Raw genomic sequence first — 22714 nt, 5'->3', positions numbered from 1 at the left:
CTCCAGGCGGACCACGCTTCGTCGCCTCCGCCGCTCGTCCGCGCCGCCTCTGCTGGCCTGCTCTGCAAATCCGTCGGGCTGCAAATCTGAAATCCCTAATGGGCAATGGCAACTCAGCCGCGATTCGGGCTAACTGGCTAAGGGCCTAAGGCATTCGACAATCGGTGGCCCGCGTCGGGCTGGAAATGGGCTCGGGCTTGGACGGGCCCGGGCCGGGCCAACCAAATACCCGAGCCCGGCCCGAAATAAAAATGGGCTGAATGATTAAGCCCGAGCCCGGCCCGAAATGCAGTGAGCCGGGCCCATAGCCCGGCCCGCGGGCGGCCCAACCCGATGGGCTTCGGGCCGGCCCGAGCCCACTTCCAGCCCTATTTGGGACCGTCGCCGCCCGTACCCGTAGGCCATTTTTGACCTTGGTGCAACAAAATCCGGGACAAACTCATTGAACACTCACAAGAACTAGCCAGATAGGCTGGAATAAGAAAAATGGGGGGCACGAAAGGACAATGAACGCGTTGAGAAAGCACGTGTCCCAGAGAGCGAGGCTCCTCCCCTCGCTGGCTTTATTAGTGCCTGCGTTTTACTCTCCACTACCGCCGCCACGTCACTCCCACGGATCGCGGCAATAAGGCCAACCAAAAACAAGGAAGCTCTGAGCTCTCCAGACTAGTCTCTCCCATCCCTTCCTCATCGACCATGGGCTTCCTCTCCGCCTGGCTCTCTCGCCTCGCCTCCAGGCCCTTCTTCTATCGAGCCCCCCGCCACCCCTTCTCTCCTTCTCCAGCCATCACTGCCCTCGCTCCTGGATCCGACGCCAAGGAGCGCCTCCTCTCGTGGACCCGCTCGCTAATCCCTCTCGCCGTTGCCGCCGCTTCTGCTGGAGCCCTCGCTCTCGATCTCCGTCCCCATCCATCCCTCTGCGATCCCGCCCTCGACCACCGGTTTCACATCCTTAAATCCTCTCTTCTTGCTCGATTTGTTCATTAATATATGTAGTGATGGTTTATTCTTGACGGTTGTAGAATTGGAGGGAAGGACAGCACCGAGCTAGTGGTACAAGGTTCTCGCAAGGAGCTCCCGAAAGAGTTCATTGAAGAGCTGAGATCTTTCTTACAAGTAAAATAAGGAATTCCTTTTGCATTCTTTATGGTTTGTCTATTGGAGATTATTGGTTTGCTTTCTTTGGATAAATGTTACTTCTCTTAGTAAATTTTGCTTCTCATTTTCTACGTAAATCAGAAAATTTGAAGTCTCCTTTGTTTTTGCTTTTATTTTCTGTTTCTGTTTTCAAAAAGCCAAGAACAAAAATGAACTAGACTGAACAACAAATATGATAAAACCATTTTTGTTTTCTTGTGATGTCTTTAGATCTTCTGGTAGCAACGACTTCTTGCTTTCTAAAGGAGTGAAAATAGAAGCAAGAATAGTAGGAGTTTTGCGCAAATGCTATTTTCATTGTAAATCTCCATATGGTATTTCACTAATTTCTAGAAGCAAGAACGCAAAAACAACAATGATACCAAACAAGTCCTAAGTTACGGGAGTCTCCCCATGTGTTAATGCAAATAGAAAGGCAGCGGGCTACTCTCAAAGATATGGTGAACCTCATCATGGCTGCTTTATGGTGCACTCTGAGAAGATGGCACCATGGTGAATGTGAACCAACCTTAGAACAGATGCGAAGGAAAAAAAATAGAAAATACTCTTAAAAATAGGGATCATAGGCCTATAGGAGTACTCCTTCCCATTTCTTGTTCTCTTGGGGATGCCTTAAAAGCATCACTCCATGAATCTCTCTTCATGTTGAAAATAGTATTTACTTTGGAAGTTTAAAAGAGGTTGACTGTTGGAACCAAGTGGAGCTACCAATGGCTGTCAATTTCTTTTAGTTTTGATGCCTTTTGGAATCAAGCAGATGCTGATATACAGTGGACGCATCTTATGTCTTTCTATATATTGGAATGCCTCTCGCAGGGGCTAAAATAATCTATTTTCCCTTAGATGTTGTGGTTCTGTGTGCAAAGAACCTAGAAATAATGAACATTCTCTCTTCCACTTTTTTGCATACTGTTAAAAGTTTTTGGAGTGACTAGAGGCTAGGGGTGTAATCGAGCTGAGATTAGGTCTGATTGAGCTTAATTTGTGACAATTTTTAGCAGCTCGAAGCTCCTCTGCCTCTCTCTTTCTATCTCTCTCTCTCTCCCCCCTCCTTCCTCCTCTCCCCCTCTCCCTCTCCCTTTCCCCCTCTCTCTCTACTCTTCTTCCCTCTCCTTCTTCCCCTTGCCCTCCCTCTCCTTGTTTCAATAGGCTCCGGCATGGTACGGTATGGACCCGTATTGTACCAAGCTAGCCATTGGCCAGTACGAGCTCCGGTATAGGTCCAGTAGGCCTTGATTGAAAGGACAATGTCATAGATGTGCCTCCATAGCCCGGGCCATTCGTAGGCTTTTTCGTTGTCTATTTAGTATTTGTTTTATGCTTTTATTTATTTTTTTATTTACCATTTGCTGATATAATTAACACATATCCTACACATGTCCTCTTAAATCGTAATTATTTCTGACTCTCCATGTTTCTCTCTCTCGTAAAGGCCACATACCTTCATAAAGAGAGGCAAGGAGGTCCATGCCTCTAAGGATGCATCTTATGGAAATGGTGTTCCTTGGAAATCCACCATATCCTAAGAGATATAACTCTTTAAGACATCCGTAAGAGAAAAGCCAAATTCAGAACAAAATATAAATAAATTTAAAAATTGGAATCACCATATGATTGAAAATTGGGAAAATAATCTATAAATTCTAATAAAAGATTATAAACTTTCTTTGCTGGGATCATTGGACAGGGTAACATCACACTGGACTATGATGAGAGATTCTACCATGGGAAGCCACAAAACAGTTTCCATACTGCTGTAAATGTTCCTGATGTGGTTGTCTATCCAAGGTGCATTTCTTGCTTTTATTTTCTTGTATTCCTCCCCTTCTTCAGCCTACTTTATTTATACATAATGGGATTTATTTTAGTCTTTCATATTGGCTGTTTGTGGTGCATGCGATGATTTACAAAACCTAGCTCCACTCTGTAATTGATAGTTACTTTAATGTGATATGTGTTCTCTGCATGGCCATATGCCTTAAAGTATGATTGGCCTTTCCAAAAGTGACTCTTCTGGCATCTCTCTCTCTCTTCTCTATTCTTCTATATCTTTATACAGGTTTAAAAGGAATTATTCTATTTAAAAAAGGAACTGCATCTTTAAGCGAACTGCACAGCATAAGTTCTAATATGTTTAAGGGCAAAGGAAAATGTTGCAGCAGCATGTAAAGTGTAGAGTACTCAAGGCATTGCAAAATCAGTCATCTTTAAATTGCACTAAGCTGCTTTTATTATCTAAGAGAGGTGATGGATCATGTTCAAAAGCTTTCTGCTACAAAGCATAAAGTGAGAAATTTACTGAACCAAGATAATGTAAGTGGATTTTCTCTTGAAAACAGTCATTGGTTTCACATTCTTTGAGTTCAGTTGTATGCATCTGTTAAAATCTTTTAGTATAGAGTTGATGATTCATTTGATCAGAACATGATGATTCCTTCTTCTATCCAATAACTTTAATGTGAATCATAAAATTAAATATAATGTGCTTGAGATTTAGTTGCACATTTTGGTTAGGTTATTATTTAATGATTAAATTTGGTTTTATGCAGAGTGAAATATGACAAACTAGACTTATAGATACACACTCAAGGCATATTTTCTTCAGTTGTCATAACAATAATTATATGTGTTGCACTTTGTTGACTTATGAAATGGAAAAAGGTGTTTTAGTTGCATTAGTAAATCTCATTTTCTCAAACTTAACGTAATTAAAATACTCTATTGACTTCTATAATGCAATTTCAGTAGGTCAAAGTCAATAACAAAGAAATTTTGTGGGACAGTTCCATTAAATTTCTTGCATGGCTACCAATTGACTTTTAAAGGATTGCTTGTTTATACCACTTCAGCTTATCTGTTGTATGACATTATTCAAGTTCTTCAAATGGCAATCAGTTGACTTTAACATTTCTTGTTATACCACTTCAGCTTATGTGTTGTATGACATAATATTTGATTGCCTATGAATGTCTAAGAATGAGGAAAAAGAACAAATGCTAAAAGTTTTTTTGGTATGGAGGTTATAGGCTGGAGCGTTTGACAACCCCTTAGATATTAATAGTGATGTGTTATATTTTATTTTACACATGTCATGCTTTGATTGTTATGCAGAAATCAGGGATAAACTTTGCCTCTTGTCACTCCTTAAGATAATTTCTGAGCTAGATAATCCAATTTTGTTTGGCAATTGACCAAGATCTCACACAAATCCGCCACCTTCATGTATTAGCCAATTTCATGTTATCATTGACTATATTTACTTATAATGAGAAATCTAATATTTAATTGGTTTTTGATGGTTGACAATAGTCAGCTGCCTTTGAATTGAAAGTTCCTCGACAATTTGTCGTAATAATGTAAAAATCAACCATCTTTTTGGCTGATGCCATCATCGCATATAATGACCACCATTTTGGTTGGTTGATTTGATGATTGGTGATATTTGACCATCTTTAGTTGATAAGTTGATTTGATCAGCTAAGGGTGGCCATTTCTTTGTTTTCAATGACTATTTCTTTGGGTGCTTCAAATATAATAATATGATTGAATTAGGCTAGAAATTACCTTTTTGTTCATCCAGTCATTATGCTTTGGTTTGTACTTTGGTGTATATCAATTACCTAATGTCGGTGTAGAGTCCAACGAAATTATCATATGAATTATCTATGTCTTGTGTAACAACCCATTTTTTCTAGATTATATTATAAAATAAGAGAATTTGATTGTTTTGTATTGAACTTTGGGGTCTTGGCAATTGGGTAATTGAAAATATGAATTATCTCCATATCGGACGCCAGGAGCCCTTACATGATTACGTGCATTGATCATCACATGAGAGTAGCAGGATATGCATTTCATGGCCAAGGAGGATATTAAGGTGGTCTTCGATTCATCGAGGAGTCAAGGTTCACTCATGCCACATAGGATAGGGACCATAGTACATGACCAATAGGCGGTGAGGATATGATTGCATGCAGAAGATGGGGTCCTTGAAGTTGTGAATGCGAGGTTGCTAAAGATGACATAGCACATGGGGTAGGATCGACGTATCAAGTTCAGAATGTTGTATGGGATCCTATTACCCATAGGCTGGCTACTTTCCTTATTGATATGGTGCTTCAGATATGTCGCCCTCTAGTAGCTACCTAAATGAGCTTGGAGCACTTTACAGGTCGGAAATTCATGCCGGCATATTCAGATGTGTCGCTCCACAATCACTGTATCGAGTAGACAACTCCTAAAGCGACACCATCTGCAACACGGATAGGGACTATCTTAGCTATGTACCCTATGGCAGTCCGATGAGCTTATAGGAGCAGGCGACCATGTGGATAAAGCATTGGGTTGAGCCCATTGCATATGAAGACAATCCCAACATCTATGAGAGACATCGCCACTTCACAAAATTTTAAATATTGATATGTATTTAAATTGACTTTGTATTCTATATTTTATTGATTTTCGTTATGAATATAATGATTTATTTTCTTTAACTGCTTTTACCATTAAAATTATGGTCATTTTGTAAACAAGAAGCATGAAAAAAGAAATGACACATTAAAGAGCATCAAAACACCTAAAAAACATCAAAATTAATGTTCAAATCACTCAAAAAATTCTTCAAACATCATTAAATATCAAAGAGTTTGGAAAACAAAAAAAATGTAAGCCGATTCAGAATTGGTATGCTTGACCATACCGAGTGTCAGTATGGTACCATATCGGTACCTGATTTTTGCAGGCGTCGGTATTGGTACAGAAAATCTTGCATTCAAGAATTTAGTGATTATGTTGATGAAAGTTTTTTCTGTTAATAATTTGTGAAAAATACAGTAAGATCCCACCAACTTAACTCAAGAAACATCTTACTCCCAAAATTTTAAAATTGTCAAGGGGCTAATTGAAAAAAATTTAAATTTTGGGGGCAAAGCGTTTCTTGCAAGGTTCACAATCTCGGTACCGGATACCATATTGGTACCTTATTGGTTTGGTATACCTCTGCTTCGGAATAGCTCTTACCTATTTTCTCAATTTTCATCTTGATATGCCTCGGTACGAACCAGTATGTATCTTAGTACGCCATGGTATAGGTCGGTACGCTTCAGTATAGAGTGGTACATCTCGGTATGAGTGGTACGAGCAAGGTTCGCGGTACCGATCGTACCGACGTACCGGTCGGCTCCGTATCGGTACGGTACCGTTGCCGAACCGAGCCGAACCGATACCGTACCGATAGGGTACATTTAGCGACCCCATCGTCGTTTTTTTTTTGAAGTTTTTTGGATGTTTTTATGTTTAGGTTTAAGGTTAAAACTAGATGATGCAACTTATTACTTCCAAATGATTCAAATAATGAGATGAAGAACATAAAAAATTTTCAAATTAAGATACAATCAATTACATACGTTTAAATCACTCTCGAATATCTAAAATCGGGTCGAATGGCGATGCTTCTCGTCAATATCTGGATCATCAGCATAATATGGAGGCAGATCAACCCATCCCTCTAACCAAGCGGCATTGTAGTCTTGTATGCTCAATCCTCGAGGAATGCGCGTTGGATCATAAGAACTCTCGGATCTCTCGCTGAAGCTCTGGCTCTGAGAGGTGTCTTGATAAGGGGCCCATCCGAATATGCCGGCACTAAAATCCGATCCGTAAGATCCTCCGGGTTGCACAGGATAGTAGCTACCGGAAGATGACTCTGATGCACCATATCCATAGGCTGGTTGAGGCCGCGGATAATAGGAAGACTCGAAACTTGATACATCAATGGATTCGACTCCATATGGAAGGTCATCTGCAGCTGCATCCTGGCGTCTTGAACGACCTCGAGGAGCTCTTCTTCGATATGCAATGGTATCTGACCGGCCTATATCAGACGGCCTACCGTGGTCCGTATCTTATGTAGCATGTGTAAACTGAGACTCACCGGTTTATCGAAAATCTCCCTCCGGCTGTGTCTCATAACTAGTACCATACTGTCCTCCACTTCCTCCATGGCTAGTAGATCCATCACCACCAGAATCTTCATCGCTGCTGGTCCAAGTCTCCTCCTCGACACTCTCCATTGGGGCCCTTTCCTTTCCTTTTCTTGTTTGTTGGGATTGACGCCCTCCTGATCGAGTCGACTGGGTAGTAGAGCGTCCTCGTCCTCGTCCTCGCATGAGAGGATCATAACGGGAGCATCGGACCAGTCATGCGGTGACTGGCTCCCCTCTAACCACGTCATATCAGCTGTAGGAGTGCGTGGAATGTTGCGCTCAGCCCATTGCTGTGGATCGACCATAGCCTTGGTGGCTATGATACTGGCTGGTCGTCGAGGCGATCCCGGCTCATCAAGCTCGGGCTCCTGCTGCTGGGCCGCAAGCCAGTCGAGCATAGGATTATCATCATCATCTGTAAAAGTTCTATAGATGGGATCTGCATACTTGAGCTCCACTTCTTCTTGAATGCATTTTAGCCTCAACCGTAGATTGTAGTGCACATAAACTAAGTCGTTGAGGCGCTTTTGTGTCAAACGTTTCCTTTGTTTGCTGTGGATGAGGCCGAAGGTGGACCAGTTGCGCTCACAGCCAGTCGAGGAGACCGTTTGGGAGAGAATCCGGATAGCTATCCGCTTAAGATTTTTTGCGGATCCGCCAAAATGAATCCACCATTCAGCTGCAAAAATATTGAAAATAATTACATTTTATATATATGATGGCCTCATAGTTGAAGATAATTCAGATGCAAAAATGTCTTGCAGATTTGTATTGTACCTGGATTCATAGTTGTCTTGCTCACGACAGCTGGTCGCTGTCCAAAGCTGTGGCTACCCTCTCTAAATAATTTGGTCTGTGGAAAGAAGCTTGTTGTAGTATGTCAATAATATAAGATCTGATATATTTACATATGTTACTAAATCATAGTTACCTCTTCTATACATAACGCGGCGACTTCTGGATCAGGCTCCATCTTATAAATAACATTACGCAGAGCATGAAGAAGTTCATCATCCATACCAATTCCACTCTCGTACTGAAACCGGGGATTCAGATAGTATGCTGCACATAGATGACACCATCTTAGTATAACTATACAAATATATCAATCAATATAATTATCAATATTATCGCTTACCTACTAGATGCAATTCCCTATCCATTTGGGCTCCCCACCGCCGCTCAATGATGTCGATGTACTCCTGGGCATGGGCTACATCTGCCTCCATGATCTGAGCCTTTGCCTTCTCCATCATGTGATACAAAAAGCCCATCTGGGGATACCTCTCGCTATCCACGGCCCGCAGCATTTCATATAATGGTTTGATAGCCTTGACTATCGCATTGGCCCGCTGCCAGAATGACTGCCTGCTTACCAAGTTTTCCATCCTGCTTCCTTCAGTGCCGGCCTGGGCATATCTACTTTCCTGCCACTCGGGACTAACAAACATCTGACGTAGGGCTCCTTTCTTCTCGATAAGGCTATCAAGTGCAATGTAATTCGTAGCAAACCGTGTGACTCCTGGTCTAAGAATTTCTTCCCCTGCATACCTTCTCATTAATGAAAGAACCCAAGTATGGCTATAAATATACCTGGTGATGCGTTGGGCTATCTCCACCGTATGTTGCACCCTACGGATCTTTCCAATATCCATCAGGATGAGGTCGATGCAATGTGCAGCACATGGGGTCCAGAAAATTTGTGGTCGCCGCTCCATCAAGACCTGCCCGGCCAACTTATATTGCGGTCCGTTATCAGTGACGACCTGCACGATATTCTTCTCTCCAATCTGATCAATCACCTCCTCCATAAGTCTGAGGATGTATGAGGCGTTGTGCACCTTATTCGAAGCATCAACTGACTTGTGGAAGAAGGTCTTCGTATCACAGTATGTCAGAAAGTTGATGATGGCCCGCTTTGTCGGACCGGTCCAACCATCACACATCAGAGTGAGCCCATATGTGGGCCACTTGCTTTTATATGAACCAATCCAATTCTCTAGCTCCTCCTTATTGTTGTCAAGAAGCTCACCGTAAATGTCCCTCGGACCTGGAGGATCAACACCGGGACCGGCAGTCTGTATGGCAGAAATGGCAGACTTGTAGTATGTATTGTCTGCAGCATTTGCTGGAATGTGGCTGAAGTGGAACCAGGATCCAATAGCTCGCCACATATCCTTCTTCTTCTCCTTCTTCCACATTGTGTCTACTCTTTGCTGCTTCGAATCTCTTCTGGGAAAGGCATGCGGATCTACATCATGGATTGACGCACCTGGTGGAATCCCTCCGGAAGACTTCTTTCGGCTACCAAAACCACCCAGGATAGATGCAATCCGGCTACGTCCTCTGCCCTCGCCCTTCCTGACTGATGTTGTCCTTTGAAACTCTGGATCTTGTCTGCTTCCACCAGAACCGGCGCCCGACTCAAAAAACGAGGGCCCAAATCGAGCCTGATGCCTCGCCAACTCCTCCTGCTGCCATCGATCATCCAGACTCGCCCGCATGGCAGCCTGGATCTGTGCCTCCTCATCTGGACCCTCGACCTCCTGTGACTCCATCAAGTGATAGGAAGGTGCTTCTGCAGCTTGGCGTTCCACCTCCGCTTTCTGCTTGGCAGCCCTCTCCTTGGCTGCTTTGATCTCAACGAGGTTTTTCCTCATCAGCTGACGGATGGTCGGTGGGCACTCCGAGCATGCAGATATCTCACGAGAATTACCGGCTAAGTGCTGCTTTAATCTGGTTACTCCTCCTCCTTTGAAGCACTTGTGGCAATAATTGCACTGAAACTGGTGACGTTCACCGAGCATCTTCCCATGCTCCCAGCCAATATTACGCTCTTGGGGTTGCCCTCTCCTTGATGGCTCCATTCCTACGACCACATTAATTTTTTTCAATTTTTATTTTTTTGTAATTAAAAATTAATTTTTAAATTTATTAATTAAATTATAAATTATATAAATTCTGTAAAAAAACAGTTAATGTCATTGAATCATTGAATCATTTCCTAATTTTTGGCAATTAAATTAAATTATATATCAACAACATATAAAAATTTCAAAACGAAATGGAATCATTGAATCATTTCCTAATTTTTGGCAATTTTTGACTTAATTTTTTTAAGCAATTTAAATGAAATATTAAAAAAACAATGTAGGGGAATTTTACCTTATTTTGTTTTTGCTGGATTTTTCTTCAAGAAAAACGACGCTCTCCGACCTTTCTAATTTTTTTTCATGCCTTTGTCTTTGCCTTTCTCTTCTTTTCCTCCTCCTTTCTCTTTGCCTTTCCTTCACTTAAGCTGATGGATTTGGCTTCAGCCTTCAGCATTCGGTCGGCTTTTATAGCCAACCGTTGGGTCACTGTGGCACTTTGAAAAGTGCCACTGTGAGCCACAGCGCGGCACTTTCGAAGTGCCGCACAAAGCGGCACTTTTGGTCGCATTGCCGCACAAAGCGGCAATTTAAAAGCGCCGCTTTCAAAGTGCCGCGCAAAACGGCACTTTGAAAGCTCAAAGTGCCGCACAAAACGGCACTTTGAAAGTGCCTCTGGCCAGCGCTGTGGCACTATCATAGTGCCACAGCGCTGGCACCTCATTTCCAGCACCGAACCGGTACCGGTGCACCGGTTCGAGCATGTACCGGTGCGAACCAGCTCGGTTCGCACCGGTATGGTGCTCGAAACATTCGGTTCCGACCCATATTGGGTCGGAACCGATTTACACACTGGAACCGGACCGGTTCCAGTCGGTACCGGTCCGGTTCGGGCTGAACCGACCGGTACAGGTCGGTTCAGCAGACCCTGGGTACGAGGCTCTTACCAACTTGAATGTGTGTTTTGTACTGATTTTCTTTCGGTACGGTACGCTCCGTATCGGATGGTACATGGCAGTATGGCAGACCTTAGTTTCTCGAGAAAAGTTGGACGGTCTTACTATATCTTTTCCCTTAAAAATAAGTATTTTTATTAATTTAGTTCAACTTGGTTGAGTCATCATTGGTTTCGAGATGTTTTGTGGTTTCTTTAAATTTCAAGCTAAGGTTGATATGGTTAAATGATGGTGGTATCAAAAGGGGGTGGCTGACGGTTGTCCCACTGCTATGTGGGCGAAGTTGAATATGGCTTTCTGAGTTCTGCATTCAAAGCATAAAAAAGTGTTGCTATTCCACATAACCAAATTTTTTGCCATGGTAAACCTATCCTGTTGCTTGAATATGGCCTTTCAAAACTTGGAAGCTTCATGCTATGAAAGTTTATGGGATTGAACGGAAGTAGGATGATACAAAAGGAAAAGGAAGAATTGAAAAGGGTCGTGAATTCTCCTCTATTTAACTTGGGATATTTGTTACATACAAATGGCACATGTATATTAGACCTTGATAGAATTTGCACAAGTTTTAGAATGCTAATATATTTACTCAGTTTAAACATTCCTTCAAGTTGGAGCATCTGGTGTCTTTTCTTTTTTTGTTGGAATGTATGTAAAGTTCTACATAGCTGGAAGATTGTTTTCTGTCAATTTTACATTCTAAAAATTGTCTTTAGATTGGTTAAAAAAAATCTTTTCTTTGCAAGATTTACTGCACACTAGTTTCATGTATCACAAGAAAATGCTTATTTCTCTTTTGCTGAAAGAAAGACGCGATGTTCTTCACTTTTTCATGATGGTTGATTTAAAGTTTTTATGACTTATTTATTTATTATGTATTATTTATTTTTTTCTCTAACACTGTTCACATGAACAGTGTTTTCACGAACACTATTCATATGAACAGTGTTTTCGGCATTTTGTTTTTGTTTTTTTTCACTGTTCATATGAACAGTGTTTTAACTGGACACTGTTCATATGAACAGTGAATCGTGAATATTTAGTTATTATTATTATTATAAATTTTATATGAAGGCGGATAACCAATTGGTTGGGAATTGGCTTTGGATTTGAGGTGGGTCATGATCGTTGATTTGCTTAAACTTGTTCTTGAGCCCAATGTCTTCCAAATTTAATTATTGCTAAACTGCTTCAGACTGGACTCAACAGGGCTAAAAGCAGGATCGTGATTTAATAAGAGGGTTAATCAAATAAGAGGGTTAAAAAAAATCTTTTCTTTGCAAGATTTACTGCACACTAGTTTCATGTATCACAAGAAAATGCTTATTTCTCTTTTGCTGAAAGAAAGACGCGATGTTCTTCACTTTTTCATGATGGTTGATTTAAAGTTTTTATGACTTACACCTTTGCTTGCTTGAATATTCTAGTTATGCATGCGCTAAAAGAACATAATACACTTTAGTTCTTCCAAATTTTGGAAATTTCTCAAACATCTTATATGGTGGTACACGATATGATCAGAATTGAGTACCTACTGTGAACAAATCCTCCAATTTACCTCCGATTACAGTAAAAGGTTTTCAGTATCTCCTGAAATCTAAGCAGAACTTCAATCTAATTTTGCTCTTGTTTGAGTAAAAAATATTCAATTTCTTGTAATTACAGGTCACATGATGACGTACAGAAGATTGTCACATCTTGTAACAAATACAAGGTATTGCTTCTTTAATAAAACTTCTTTTTAAGTAACCAGGCTTTTGAGTTTAAATGGTGCTCGTCTAATATCTATATGCTGATTCAGTTTGTACGAAAAGTTCAGTTAAATTCTCATGATTCACACCCTTATTCCTGTTCTGTATATTTGGTCATGTTTGGCTTCTAATGAATGCTTACCTGGTAATTTTGCTTTGGAAGCAGGTTCCTATTGTACCATATGGTGGAGCTACGTCAATTGAGGGCCACACTTTAGCTCCTCATGGAGGTGTTTGTATTGACATGTCATTAATGAAAGTATGCATTGAGCTCATAGTGTCTATTTCATATCCTAATTATAATTTGTGAGTTATCAAAATAACTGTCTGTCTTGTTGCCATATCATTGCTTATTTTATTTATATGATTATCACATTGTTATGTTAACACTTGCGGAATATTATTTCACTAGGGTGTAGAAGTATCACTAAGTTGAATGCCTTCATATATTTTTATTATGTTAAAGAAAGAGATGGATGTTCATCCATGTTAGTTTATCTAACGACAGTAGTTGCTAAGTTGGTAGAGAGATTGGAAATACAGAAGATATCCTTGTAGATAGGGGATGTAAAACCTAAATTTCCTCTTTGCTTATGTATGCATCAATGGTAAGTATGTAGATTATCTTAGAGATGGCCTGCAACAAAGTAAGTAGGAGATCTTTTAGTTTGTCAAGAAAAATATGAATTTTAGTGGACAACTCTGTTTATAGGGCTTTTGGCTCCAAAAAAAAGTCTTAAGCAAAGGTATCCCAATTTCTGTGTTTTTTTCCTTTTACGTGGGTTGGGTCAATTTGTGGCTTCACTTTTGCATACTAGTTGATCTTATCTCACATATTGCAAAATATTATACTTTCGGTTGCCAAATTGGTAATCTTTGAAATTCATTTTATTTTCGTAAATATAAACAATTAATATTTATTAGGATGATCTTACTAGAGTTGGTATAACACCAAAAGCATGATCCATTTGGATGTCCTCATCTAGTTGACCTTATGTTATTTAGTATTGGATGCTTTTTTGAAAAGCCTTGGTCTGTAGGAAAATGTTGATATGGATAATGGAAGAGGTTTCTAAGTTTCAATGCTCTATAATGGGGAATACTTATGTTGCTACAAGATGAAGGATCCTTGGCCTCCTAAGCAATTTAGGGCCTGTTTGGATGCCTGCACAAACTATTCCATGGATAAAATACCCATGCAACTGATTTTTGAAGAGAGGCAGCAGCTGTAGAGAAAAATTAGACAGTGAAATATCTGGATAAAATACCCGTGAAATATCTGGAGCTTTCAGACCATTGAATTCCTTAAAATTAGGATAGTAGAATCATTATCAAATGTAATTTCCAGTATCTCAACATTTTTATATTCACACGAGCCAAAGTTTCCTTGATCTGAAACATTTCACTCTCTCATGCGAACCTCTTGCTACCGTTTACCATTAATTGTTTATCATCAAAACAGCTTATCTAGGCATCTTAATGTTGTCTACATCAAAGTCCCTGTCTTGGTGCTTGTAAAAATTGGGGATTGGGTCGGTTTGATATTGGGATGGTAGGGTACTGGCACTTTGTATGCATTTATATCCTGATGCATGCACTGGGACACCAATACATTTTATTTTTCTTCCTTTTGATGTTCTTTATCATTGCTTAGTTTTTTTTTTTTTTATGTTTGTCTAGGTCATAAGTCAAGGCTATATGAGGTTTTGATGTTTTTCCTATGCTTCATTTTTTTTTAATTTTCAAATTTTCTCCCCTTTTCCCCTCTCTTTCTCCCTTCCCCTTTCTTCCTATCCTTGTTTGAATGCCAACAACAAAAAAGGGAGAGGGGGTGGGTGCCTTTGTTGCCTATCTCGGTAGATATTGGTGCATACTGCTGGTTTTGATCCCCATTCCTCTTGTTACCAGTCAATAGCAATTGATAGTTTGATGCCAACCAGGATCAGAGGGGATAGGGTTCCTCTGTTCACCTTAGCAATTGATGTTTTTTTTTTTATGTTTGTCTAGGTCATAAGTCAAGGTTATATGAGGGTTTGATGTTTTCCTGTGCTTCATTTTTTTTAAATTTTCGAATTTTCTCCCCCTTTCCCCTCTCTTTCTCCCTTCCCCTTTCTTCCTATCCTTATTTGAATGCCAACAACAAAAAAGGGAGAGGGGGTGGGTGCCTTTGTTGCCTATCTCGGTAGATATTGGTCTGTACAGCTGGTTTTGATCCCCATCCCTCTTGTTACCAATCAATAGCAATTGATAGTTTGATACCAACCAGGATGGCTCGGTACGGAGGGGATACGGTTCCTCTGTTCAACTTAGGACTCCATAAATCACCTGTACAAGCCAACATGCCTGACATAGAGCAATTCTGATTGTGACTTAAAGCTTTGCTCCACACAACTATGATGGTTTTTGAAGATGGAATCATATTGCAGTAGATTTTTCTTGCTTAAGGATTTTGGTGAATTTAAACTTCTTGAGTATTGTTATTACCTAATCGTAGGATTAATCTGATGTTCTCAAAATTTATAATCAGCCATTTGAATTGTTTGGCAGACAAATGTTTGGTATGATTTAAGGAATTGCCAAATTGTTTTCTTAACTGCTCCTGAAAGTACATTTCTTACTAGTTGTAGTTCCTTTGCTTATGCAGAGGTTGATGTCAGGAAATATACTGGTTAGATACTATAAACATATTCTCATAGTTTGTTGTACCGGCTAGAACCGAGCAGTATGGGACGTACCATACTGATTCGGTACGGAAGGTATACCGACCCTCAGTATGCCAGAAAGACTCCGTATTGTACCATACCGACACAGTGCTAGTGTGGCACCAGTACGGAATCTGGTATCGAGATGGCGAAGCTTGCATATTCGTAGACATATCATTTGCTTTTCGTGAACTAAAAGAAAGGGCTGGTTGATGCGAAGTTCCTACCATTTGAACTTTAATGGAATATTTTGTACTAAAATAAAGAAAATTAAGACAATATATTTTCAGGGAGAGGGTGGATTTGGTATTGCATTCTAGTGTTCATAATGCATTGATCTTGTTACTACACTTAATATATCGTGCTTACTCTAACTATGCCTATCAAGTAAAACTATTATTCTTGAAAATTCACCTGGCATTTTGAGTACAGTATTGCATGGAATTTTTAGGAATCATTGAATATATAAGAATAATAAAAGTGTAGAAGTGTACTAATATGGAGGTTCCAATACCGAAGAAAAAATTTTGATTACGGGAATACATCTTACTCTTCAATCAAGTGATTTTCCCTGTCTTGAAATGTAGATTTTGGATGAACCTTGTCAGATGTAAGGAAATTTGTAGTGTCCTGTTTCCTCAATCATGAGTCCTATTTCCTCAGTCATGGGTCAAGCCGGTGTGTCTTGCATGTAACCTAGTCTATCAGTAAGTTACCATGCTGGTACCAAACACTTCTAGATATGGTACCATATGGGTGCGCATTATATGCCTTTTGCTATGTGTGCCAATAGGTATACTGTGTCTCAATATTGTACTGTACCATATCAGTAAGGTACCGGTAAGGTTATTGTTGTCCTGGTCCTTGTATTAAACCTTGCATTCGTATTTCATGGGCTTGAAAAAAATTATCGAGAATCATAATTCATTGAAATTTAAAAATTTGGAAACATTTTAAGGTGCATGTAAAGAAAATTCCTAGGAGACTATACTTTCTTGATGAGTGTTTGGACATCGCTGGCTGCTGAATTTAGCTGTGGCATATTTATGAAACCTAGCTCTATAGATGGATTTCTAATATTTGTAGAGCTTCTAGAAGTGCATCTGCATAGGTGGTGTTTTCCTGGAATTTGTGACTCAATATGATTTCTCTTTTTGATATATATAATTATTTGTTCTTTTGGTTTGACCGTGCCCATGTGCTTTCCCCATCTTTTTGCCTTTATGCTAGCCAGTTATTCACTTTTTGTCAAACTAAGTACCTCTTGTCCTCTACCAAGAAAATTGCTTTTCTATCTAATGATAACCTTTTGATCTTGTCTACTGCAGAAAGTCAAGTCATTGCATGTTGAGGACATGGATGTAGTTGTTGAACCAGGGATTGGATGGATTGAACTTAATGAGTATTTGAAGCCCTATGGTCTCTTTTTTCCACTTGATCCAGGCTAGTAAATGTTTATCGTTGCATTCCTGTTCTCCTATGATGCAGTTTCTTATCAAGTTCTATCAAATAGGGAGCTTTTATATTGGTGATTATTTAATATTTGATATGGAAGCAGCTTGTAGTTTGATCTGAATTTCTATTACTTTTCTGGATTGTTCGCTTGTTTTTATATGATGAACCAGAGTAGCTGTTTTGTCCTTTCATCTGTAATCCTTTTTTTTCTTAATTAATTTCTACTGCATTGCTACTTGGTATCAAAGCATGGAAAAGGGGAAAAGAATCTCCATCGGGGAATGAAATAGAACATGAAACTGTGAGCTCCCAAGCTGTGGGAATGTGATATCTGACTACATGCTTGTTGAACAAATGAATAATAAGGTGTACCTTTTTCAAAAGATACATATAAAACATTGATAATGATTTAGGAGGAAACAATAAAATGATATCAATTCAAGTCCTAGATCTCCAGTTGAGATTTAACACACAATTTACAAAAATGCTGTCATGCATATTTCTTATGCTAGGGAATGGTCATTTATATAGCATTGAGGTCCACTAAAATCAATGCCCTCACTAATACCATATCAGTAATCAAGTCAAGGAATAACTAGACTACACTTCTTTAAGTGTTTCCTGCTCTTTGCTACAATTTAATATTAGATGAGGAACCCATGGTGATGATAAATCAAAGACATGTTGGAAACACTTATAAAATTTGTTTTAGATTATAATTCTGTGTTCTAACAAATTTTTTGTTTATCCATCATCCCTCCCTGACACAAGTGTATACATATATGATCACTTCCTGGTTATAAATTTGACATTTTCTTCCATTAATGTCAAAAGCGAATCTTGAGTTGAAAATTGATTGTTCTGTGTTCATTATCCTATTAAACCAATGCTTGGTAGTACTATAGTGGAGCCAAGGTCTGCAAACTTGGTGTTCAGAACAATATTGGTACCTTATCCTATAAAACCAATGCTTGGTAGTTTATGTACTATAGTGGAGCCAAGGTCTGCAAACTTGGTATTTGAAACAATATTGGTATGCCACTTGTTTGGTATGGTACGGTTGGTATGATATGGTATGCACTCCATACCATGGTACTGTCCGAAACTAGGTGGTATGGTTCAGTACCGTGTGGTACGGGTTTGTATAGATTGGTACGGGGTGGTTTCACTTGGTTCGGACTAGTACGGACTGATTTGGCTTTTATATGGAACCGAAACTGAGCACCATGGAATGCCGTACCGGTCCGGCCGTGGACCGGTACCGGAACGGATAAAAAACCGGTATTTTCCGGTTTTTTATCCGAACCGGCCGGTTCGGAGCCCGTACCGGCCGGTTCGCACCGGTACGATTTTTTTTTTTTTATAGAACTACAGCGCCGCGCGCTGTGGTTTTTGAAACTACCGCGTACCGGCCGGTACGGAACCGGTACCAGCCAGTACGTACCGGACCGGTACCGTACCGGTCCGGCCGGCCACCGGTACGCCGATCGGTACTGGTACGGCGGACCTTGCTGAGCACTATACTAGTACCTTACCAATACAGTATGGTATGGTCAATACAAGGTGGTACGGTTGGTAGGCAGACCTTGATTGGAGCTAATCTATCAAAAAGATTTGCAAGCTACATTTAGATTGACCATAAATATAAGTTGAAAAAGAACTATTAAGAGAGCTGAAAGTCCCATCAACTCCATTATATTAAAAAGCAGATAGCAAGCATGGAGCGACTGGGAGAGTTTCATAGTGGATAGTGGATAGCAGATGCTACAATGGGCATTATGAACCCAAAGCAGGCTGTTAAAACATGTGAATTTTTTCCTTAATAAGTATGCAAAATCAATACTTTACATGAACATAATGCAAAAACAAATCAAGGACAAGCTGTAGAACATCTGCCAATCTAACATCATAGTATACTATCAACATTCATATAATATAAAGGTCTACAATGTAGTGACAAATAGCATCATGCACCAAATATAGTAACATCACTCAAAGATTTCCATAATCATATTCGTATAACATAATGTACCAAACAAAACATCATTATCAACAGCTAATAGACTTCACTAGAGTCCAGACAAGAAAGTTAAATGACAAATGATGATTGATTATCTTAATGATCGATCATCATTCGCCACTTCTAGGAGGTTTGCTTCTTTATATCACAACTAGAGGAATCCAACATTTCAACAAAGTCCTCACTTGACTTAGATGACTCGGACACAATCTCATCTTTTGATTCTTTGGTTTCTATGGCTGTAAAATTGAAGCAGCTATTGTATCTCCAACATCCTTAGATCTAGCTCTCTTCCTTGTGTACATCTTACTTGCTTTGAAGCCTTCCTCTCTTTCTCTTTGGCGAAGGTGGTGTGCCAACTATGGAGCACATGGTGTTGGAGTTTTGGTGACACAATGCTTGGAGGGATGCCTTTGTTCTTCGCTTCACTTCTTTCTACTCTTTGTTCGGTTAGGGCACCACATAAATGAACCAGCCATTTTGTAAATGGACCCCTAAATTGGTCAAAATATTGCTTAATTGCTGAAATGGTTCAATTAGAATATGCCCAATCAGCATTGGAGCATAGCACCTACTAAAGCAATAGCATTGTGGCCGTTGTAGCGGCTTTTCACTTACTATATCAGATGCCAAGATTTGCAATCTTGATATCGGGTACCATATCGGTGCCTTATTGGTTCAGTTCGGTTTGATACACTTCAGTACGAGCCGTTACGTACCTTGGTGCACCTCTGTATGCCTTGATATAGGCCGGTATACCTCAGCATGGGGTGGTACGCCTTGGTACGAGGCTTATACCGATTTAAAGTTCAGTTTTGTACCAATTTTCTCTCGGTTCAAAAACTTTATTTCTTAAAAAGGTTTAATCCTTTACCTCTCAATAGCATATTTGAGGAAGAATATACATTCTCACGATTTGTATCCAAAGGCCAATTAGAAATTGAATAAAAAAGATTGGATTATGGATATGGAGTCACGAAGCATAATTTTTTTGAATTGGATTAACTCTTCCAATTGAATGAGTATGAGTAAAGAATCTATGGATGAAGATACAAAAGTTTATTTCCAATTGTAACTAGATCTTCAATTTTTTTGTAAATGGGAAATTGAAGCCAAATAGCTATAAAACGATGGTTTTGGTTTACTAGAACCATCAGCATATTGTTTCAGCTCAGTAGAAACCAATTATTTTCTCAGGATCCTGCGAGTGGAAATAGGGAACGAAGTAACTAGACTAAATGGATTTAGTATAATCCCCCTCCTCTAGAGGGATCATCTAGAAAGCAAGTAGCTTTGGACGGATTCATGCAGAAAAGCTAACATAGATGTTATGGATCTAATTTTTCTCTTTGGGAATACATCGATCTTCTATAGTCATATGGTAGACCAAGTTGGGTGCTATAGGCCTAGGCACTATATGAAGTTGCCATTCCTCATGATATAGCAAACCGCTATAGCTGCCATAATAGCTGATTTGTGAAACATTGATCATCTCAGATTTTAATGAAATAAAGTGCAAAATATGAGTCAGTTGACCAGAGGAACAAGTTCTTTCTTTACCCCTACGGGTAGGAATAAGAGGCTAAACCATGGTATGCCGTATCGGCCCAAACCAGACATCATCTCAGATTTCAATGAAATAAAGTGCAAAATATGAGTTAGTTGACCAGAGGCAACAAGTTCTTTCTTTACCCCTACGGGTAGGAATAAGAGGCTAAACCATGGTACGCAGTACGGGCCGTACTGTATCATATCGGTTCAGTACTGGTACGTGGTGTACCGACACTCAGTATGCCAAAAAAATTTTGTACCGTACCGATAGTATGCTGGTATGGCATCGGTATGGGGTTCGGTATTGAGACGGCGGACCTTGAGCTAAACACTTATATTGAGGTAATTATTTAGTTTCTTTTATTTTTTCATTGGTGGGGAATAGTAAAAATTTCTTTTGCTTTTCTTTATTGGTCAAATTATGGAATTTTGAATGCTTTCCTAGTCTAACTTTTAAACTCTTTAAGAATAAAATTGTACTTAGCCATACCAGATTTAACAAAATGTAGCAATGCTGCAACATTTTTGAAGAGAATAAAATAGACACTAAGATAAATAAGCCTTTAAGAGTAATGATGAAAATTCACTATCCATATGATCTTTTAGGTCTTGTGTTATTCCTGAAGTTCCAATAGATCTCCACCCTTTTGGATCTTGATTTATTAATCTTAAGTGCCTTCCTGGTCAATCTCCATTAGTTTGAGAGATCCAAATTTAGATGAGAAGCATGCATGTCTTGATGAGCAAGTAGTGTAGCTTTCTTAACTCTTTTCAAATATTTGTTTGTCTTTGTCATTTCATTAATAAACTTTGACACCACTTTGTTGAAACTTTATTCACAATTTTCACAATTTTATGCTATTTAAGTCTAAGATTTTTTCCCCTAGGGGTTTCACTATCAAATACATATATATTTTAAGAGGGTGGACCTTGACGCAACGGTAAGGTTGCTTCATTGTGACCTAGGTGTCACAAGTTCGAACCAAGGAAGCAACGTCTACTTCAGTGAGATGTAGGTGTGGGGGAGAACCATTTTTGGAAGAGCAGTACGGGTTCTCCACTAAATCTCATGCTCGTTTACGTAACTTAATAAAGAAATGTCAGTTCAACAAATTTTTGGTCAACCAGGTCTTGCCCTAGTAGTCACATCTCTGCTTAGCAACTAAAGGTTTTCAGTTAGATTCTAGTTGGTGCATCCCAAAAATCTGATCTGGTAATTAAAGTGCGGGTGAGGTCTCCCTCTCCCTCTCCCTCTCTTTCTCAAAACATAAAGAACTTCTGAATGTAAAATCAAACTATTATGGAGCAAATTCCTTCATTAGATTGGTCCTTTATGTCGTCAATTAAAAGAACAAAGATGCCTTGGTGATGTGCATTTATTTATTATGAAAAAATAAACTGCCTTACTTGTGGTGGATAATCAATGAGCCTGTGTTTGGAAAAAAAAGATCATGTGGTGACAATAATTTCATAATATGACCACTTATATTCCGCTGAAGATTACTCTTATTATGTTCCTACGATTGGATTTTTCATATGTATTATAAGTATGTCCACTGATATATGAAGAATTTTTAAAATTGACTGTTTTATGACCTATCTTTTAGACACAAGTCTGGGGACAACCATCTTTTTTTGTGTTAGCAATTTGAATTATATTTTGTCTTAAAAATGAAATAGTTCTTTGTATTTCTTGTGTTCTTGATCCTGTCTAGACTCTCCAAGTCTAGGGAACCTTCAAAGTTCAAAGATTGCCCCTTGGTTGCATGAGCATAAATTGCATGACCAATATATAGGTCTCCTACTTGCCGGTTGGCCTTTGAGTGTTATGGCATGATGTCTCTTGCTTGTATTTAATTCTGTCCATTAATTTGAGATGGATTCAAAAGAGACTACCATCGAGTTCGTAAGTCATAACCATTCATAATTTCATATTCCTTTCTTGATTTTTGATGCGATATTACTTGATTTATAAGTCCAACCATGTATTAGTGGAATGAAATATTTTAGTAGTTAAGAATTTGACTTTTTGCTGTTCTTCTCAAAACCTTGGTGTTGGCACCAGATGTCCCTTTAGTTAAATTAATTTTTCCTCATCTTGCTAGCCCTTTGACATGCAGGACCTGGTGCTACTATTGGGGGCATGTGTGCTACTCGTTGTTCTGGTTCTTTAGCTGTTAGGTAGTGCTAAACTTTGGCTATTATGCTAAACATTACAAGCTCTCAACCAGCATATTCTTAGCTCAATTTACCAATTATTAGGTTGA

The 22714-nt window shown here is 39.4% G+C and overlaps 2 protein-coding genes across 3 annotated transcripts in view; one reads left to right on the top strand and one right to left on the bottom strand.

Annotated features, from left to right (window-relative positions):
* The first annotated feature begins 508 nt into the window (after positions 1-508).
* The window catches only part of LOC103722587 (D-lactate dehydrogenase [cytochrome], mitochondrial), a 75758-nt gene continuing 53552 nt past the window's right edge, over positions 509-22714 (top strand). Inside the window, exons 1-7 of one of the 2 annotated variants that reach the window (XM_039117739.2) lie at positions 509-941; positions 1023-1116; positions 2846-2946; positions 12634-12682; positions 12886-12978; positions 16750-16864; positions 22568-22628. In XM_039117739.2, coding sequence (XP_038973667.1) covers positions 697-941; positions 1023-1116; positions 2846-2946; positions 12634-12682; positions 12886-12978; positions 16750-16864; positions 22568-22628 — 758 coding nt within the window. In that variant the 5' untranslated portion in view covers positions 509-696. The remainder of the gene's footprint in view (positions 942-1022; positions 1117-2845; positions 2947-12633; positions 12683-12885; positions 12979-16749; positions 16865-22567; positions 22629-22714) is intronic. The other variant, XM_088721076.1, reaches the window with a different exon arrangement.
* On the bottom strand, positions 8124-10153 carry LOC149768537 (uncharacterized). The gene has a single exon (XM_089930485.1). The coding sequence runs from the start codon at positions 10007-10009 to the stop codon at positions 8270-8272; it is 1740 nt and encodes a 579-aa protein (XP_089786611.1). The 5' UTR covers positions 10010-10153; the 3' UTR covers positions 8124-8269.

This window comes from Phoenix dactylifera, chromosome 1 (genome assembly GCF_051530095.1).
Source record: "Phoenix dactylifera cultivar Ajwa chromosome 1, Ajwa_hap1_PhDact_Kaust_v1.1, whole genome shotgun sequence".
NCBI lineage: Eukaryota > Viridiplantae > Streptophyta > Magnoliopsida > Arecales > Arecaceae > Phoenix > Phoenix dactylifera.
Note: the sequence above shows the minus strand (reverse complement) of the source record. Positions and strands in the feature narration are given on the sequence as shown.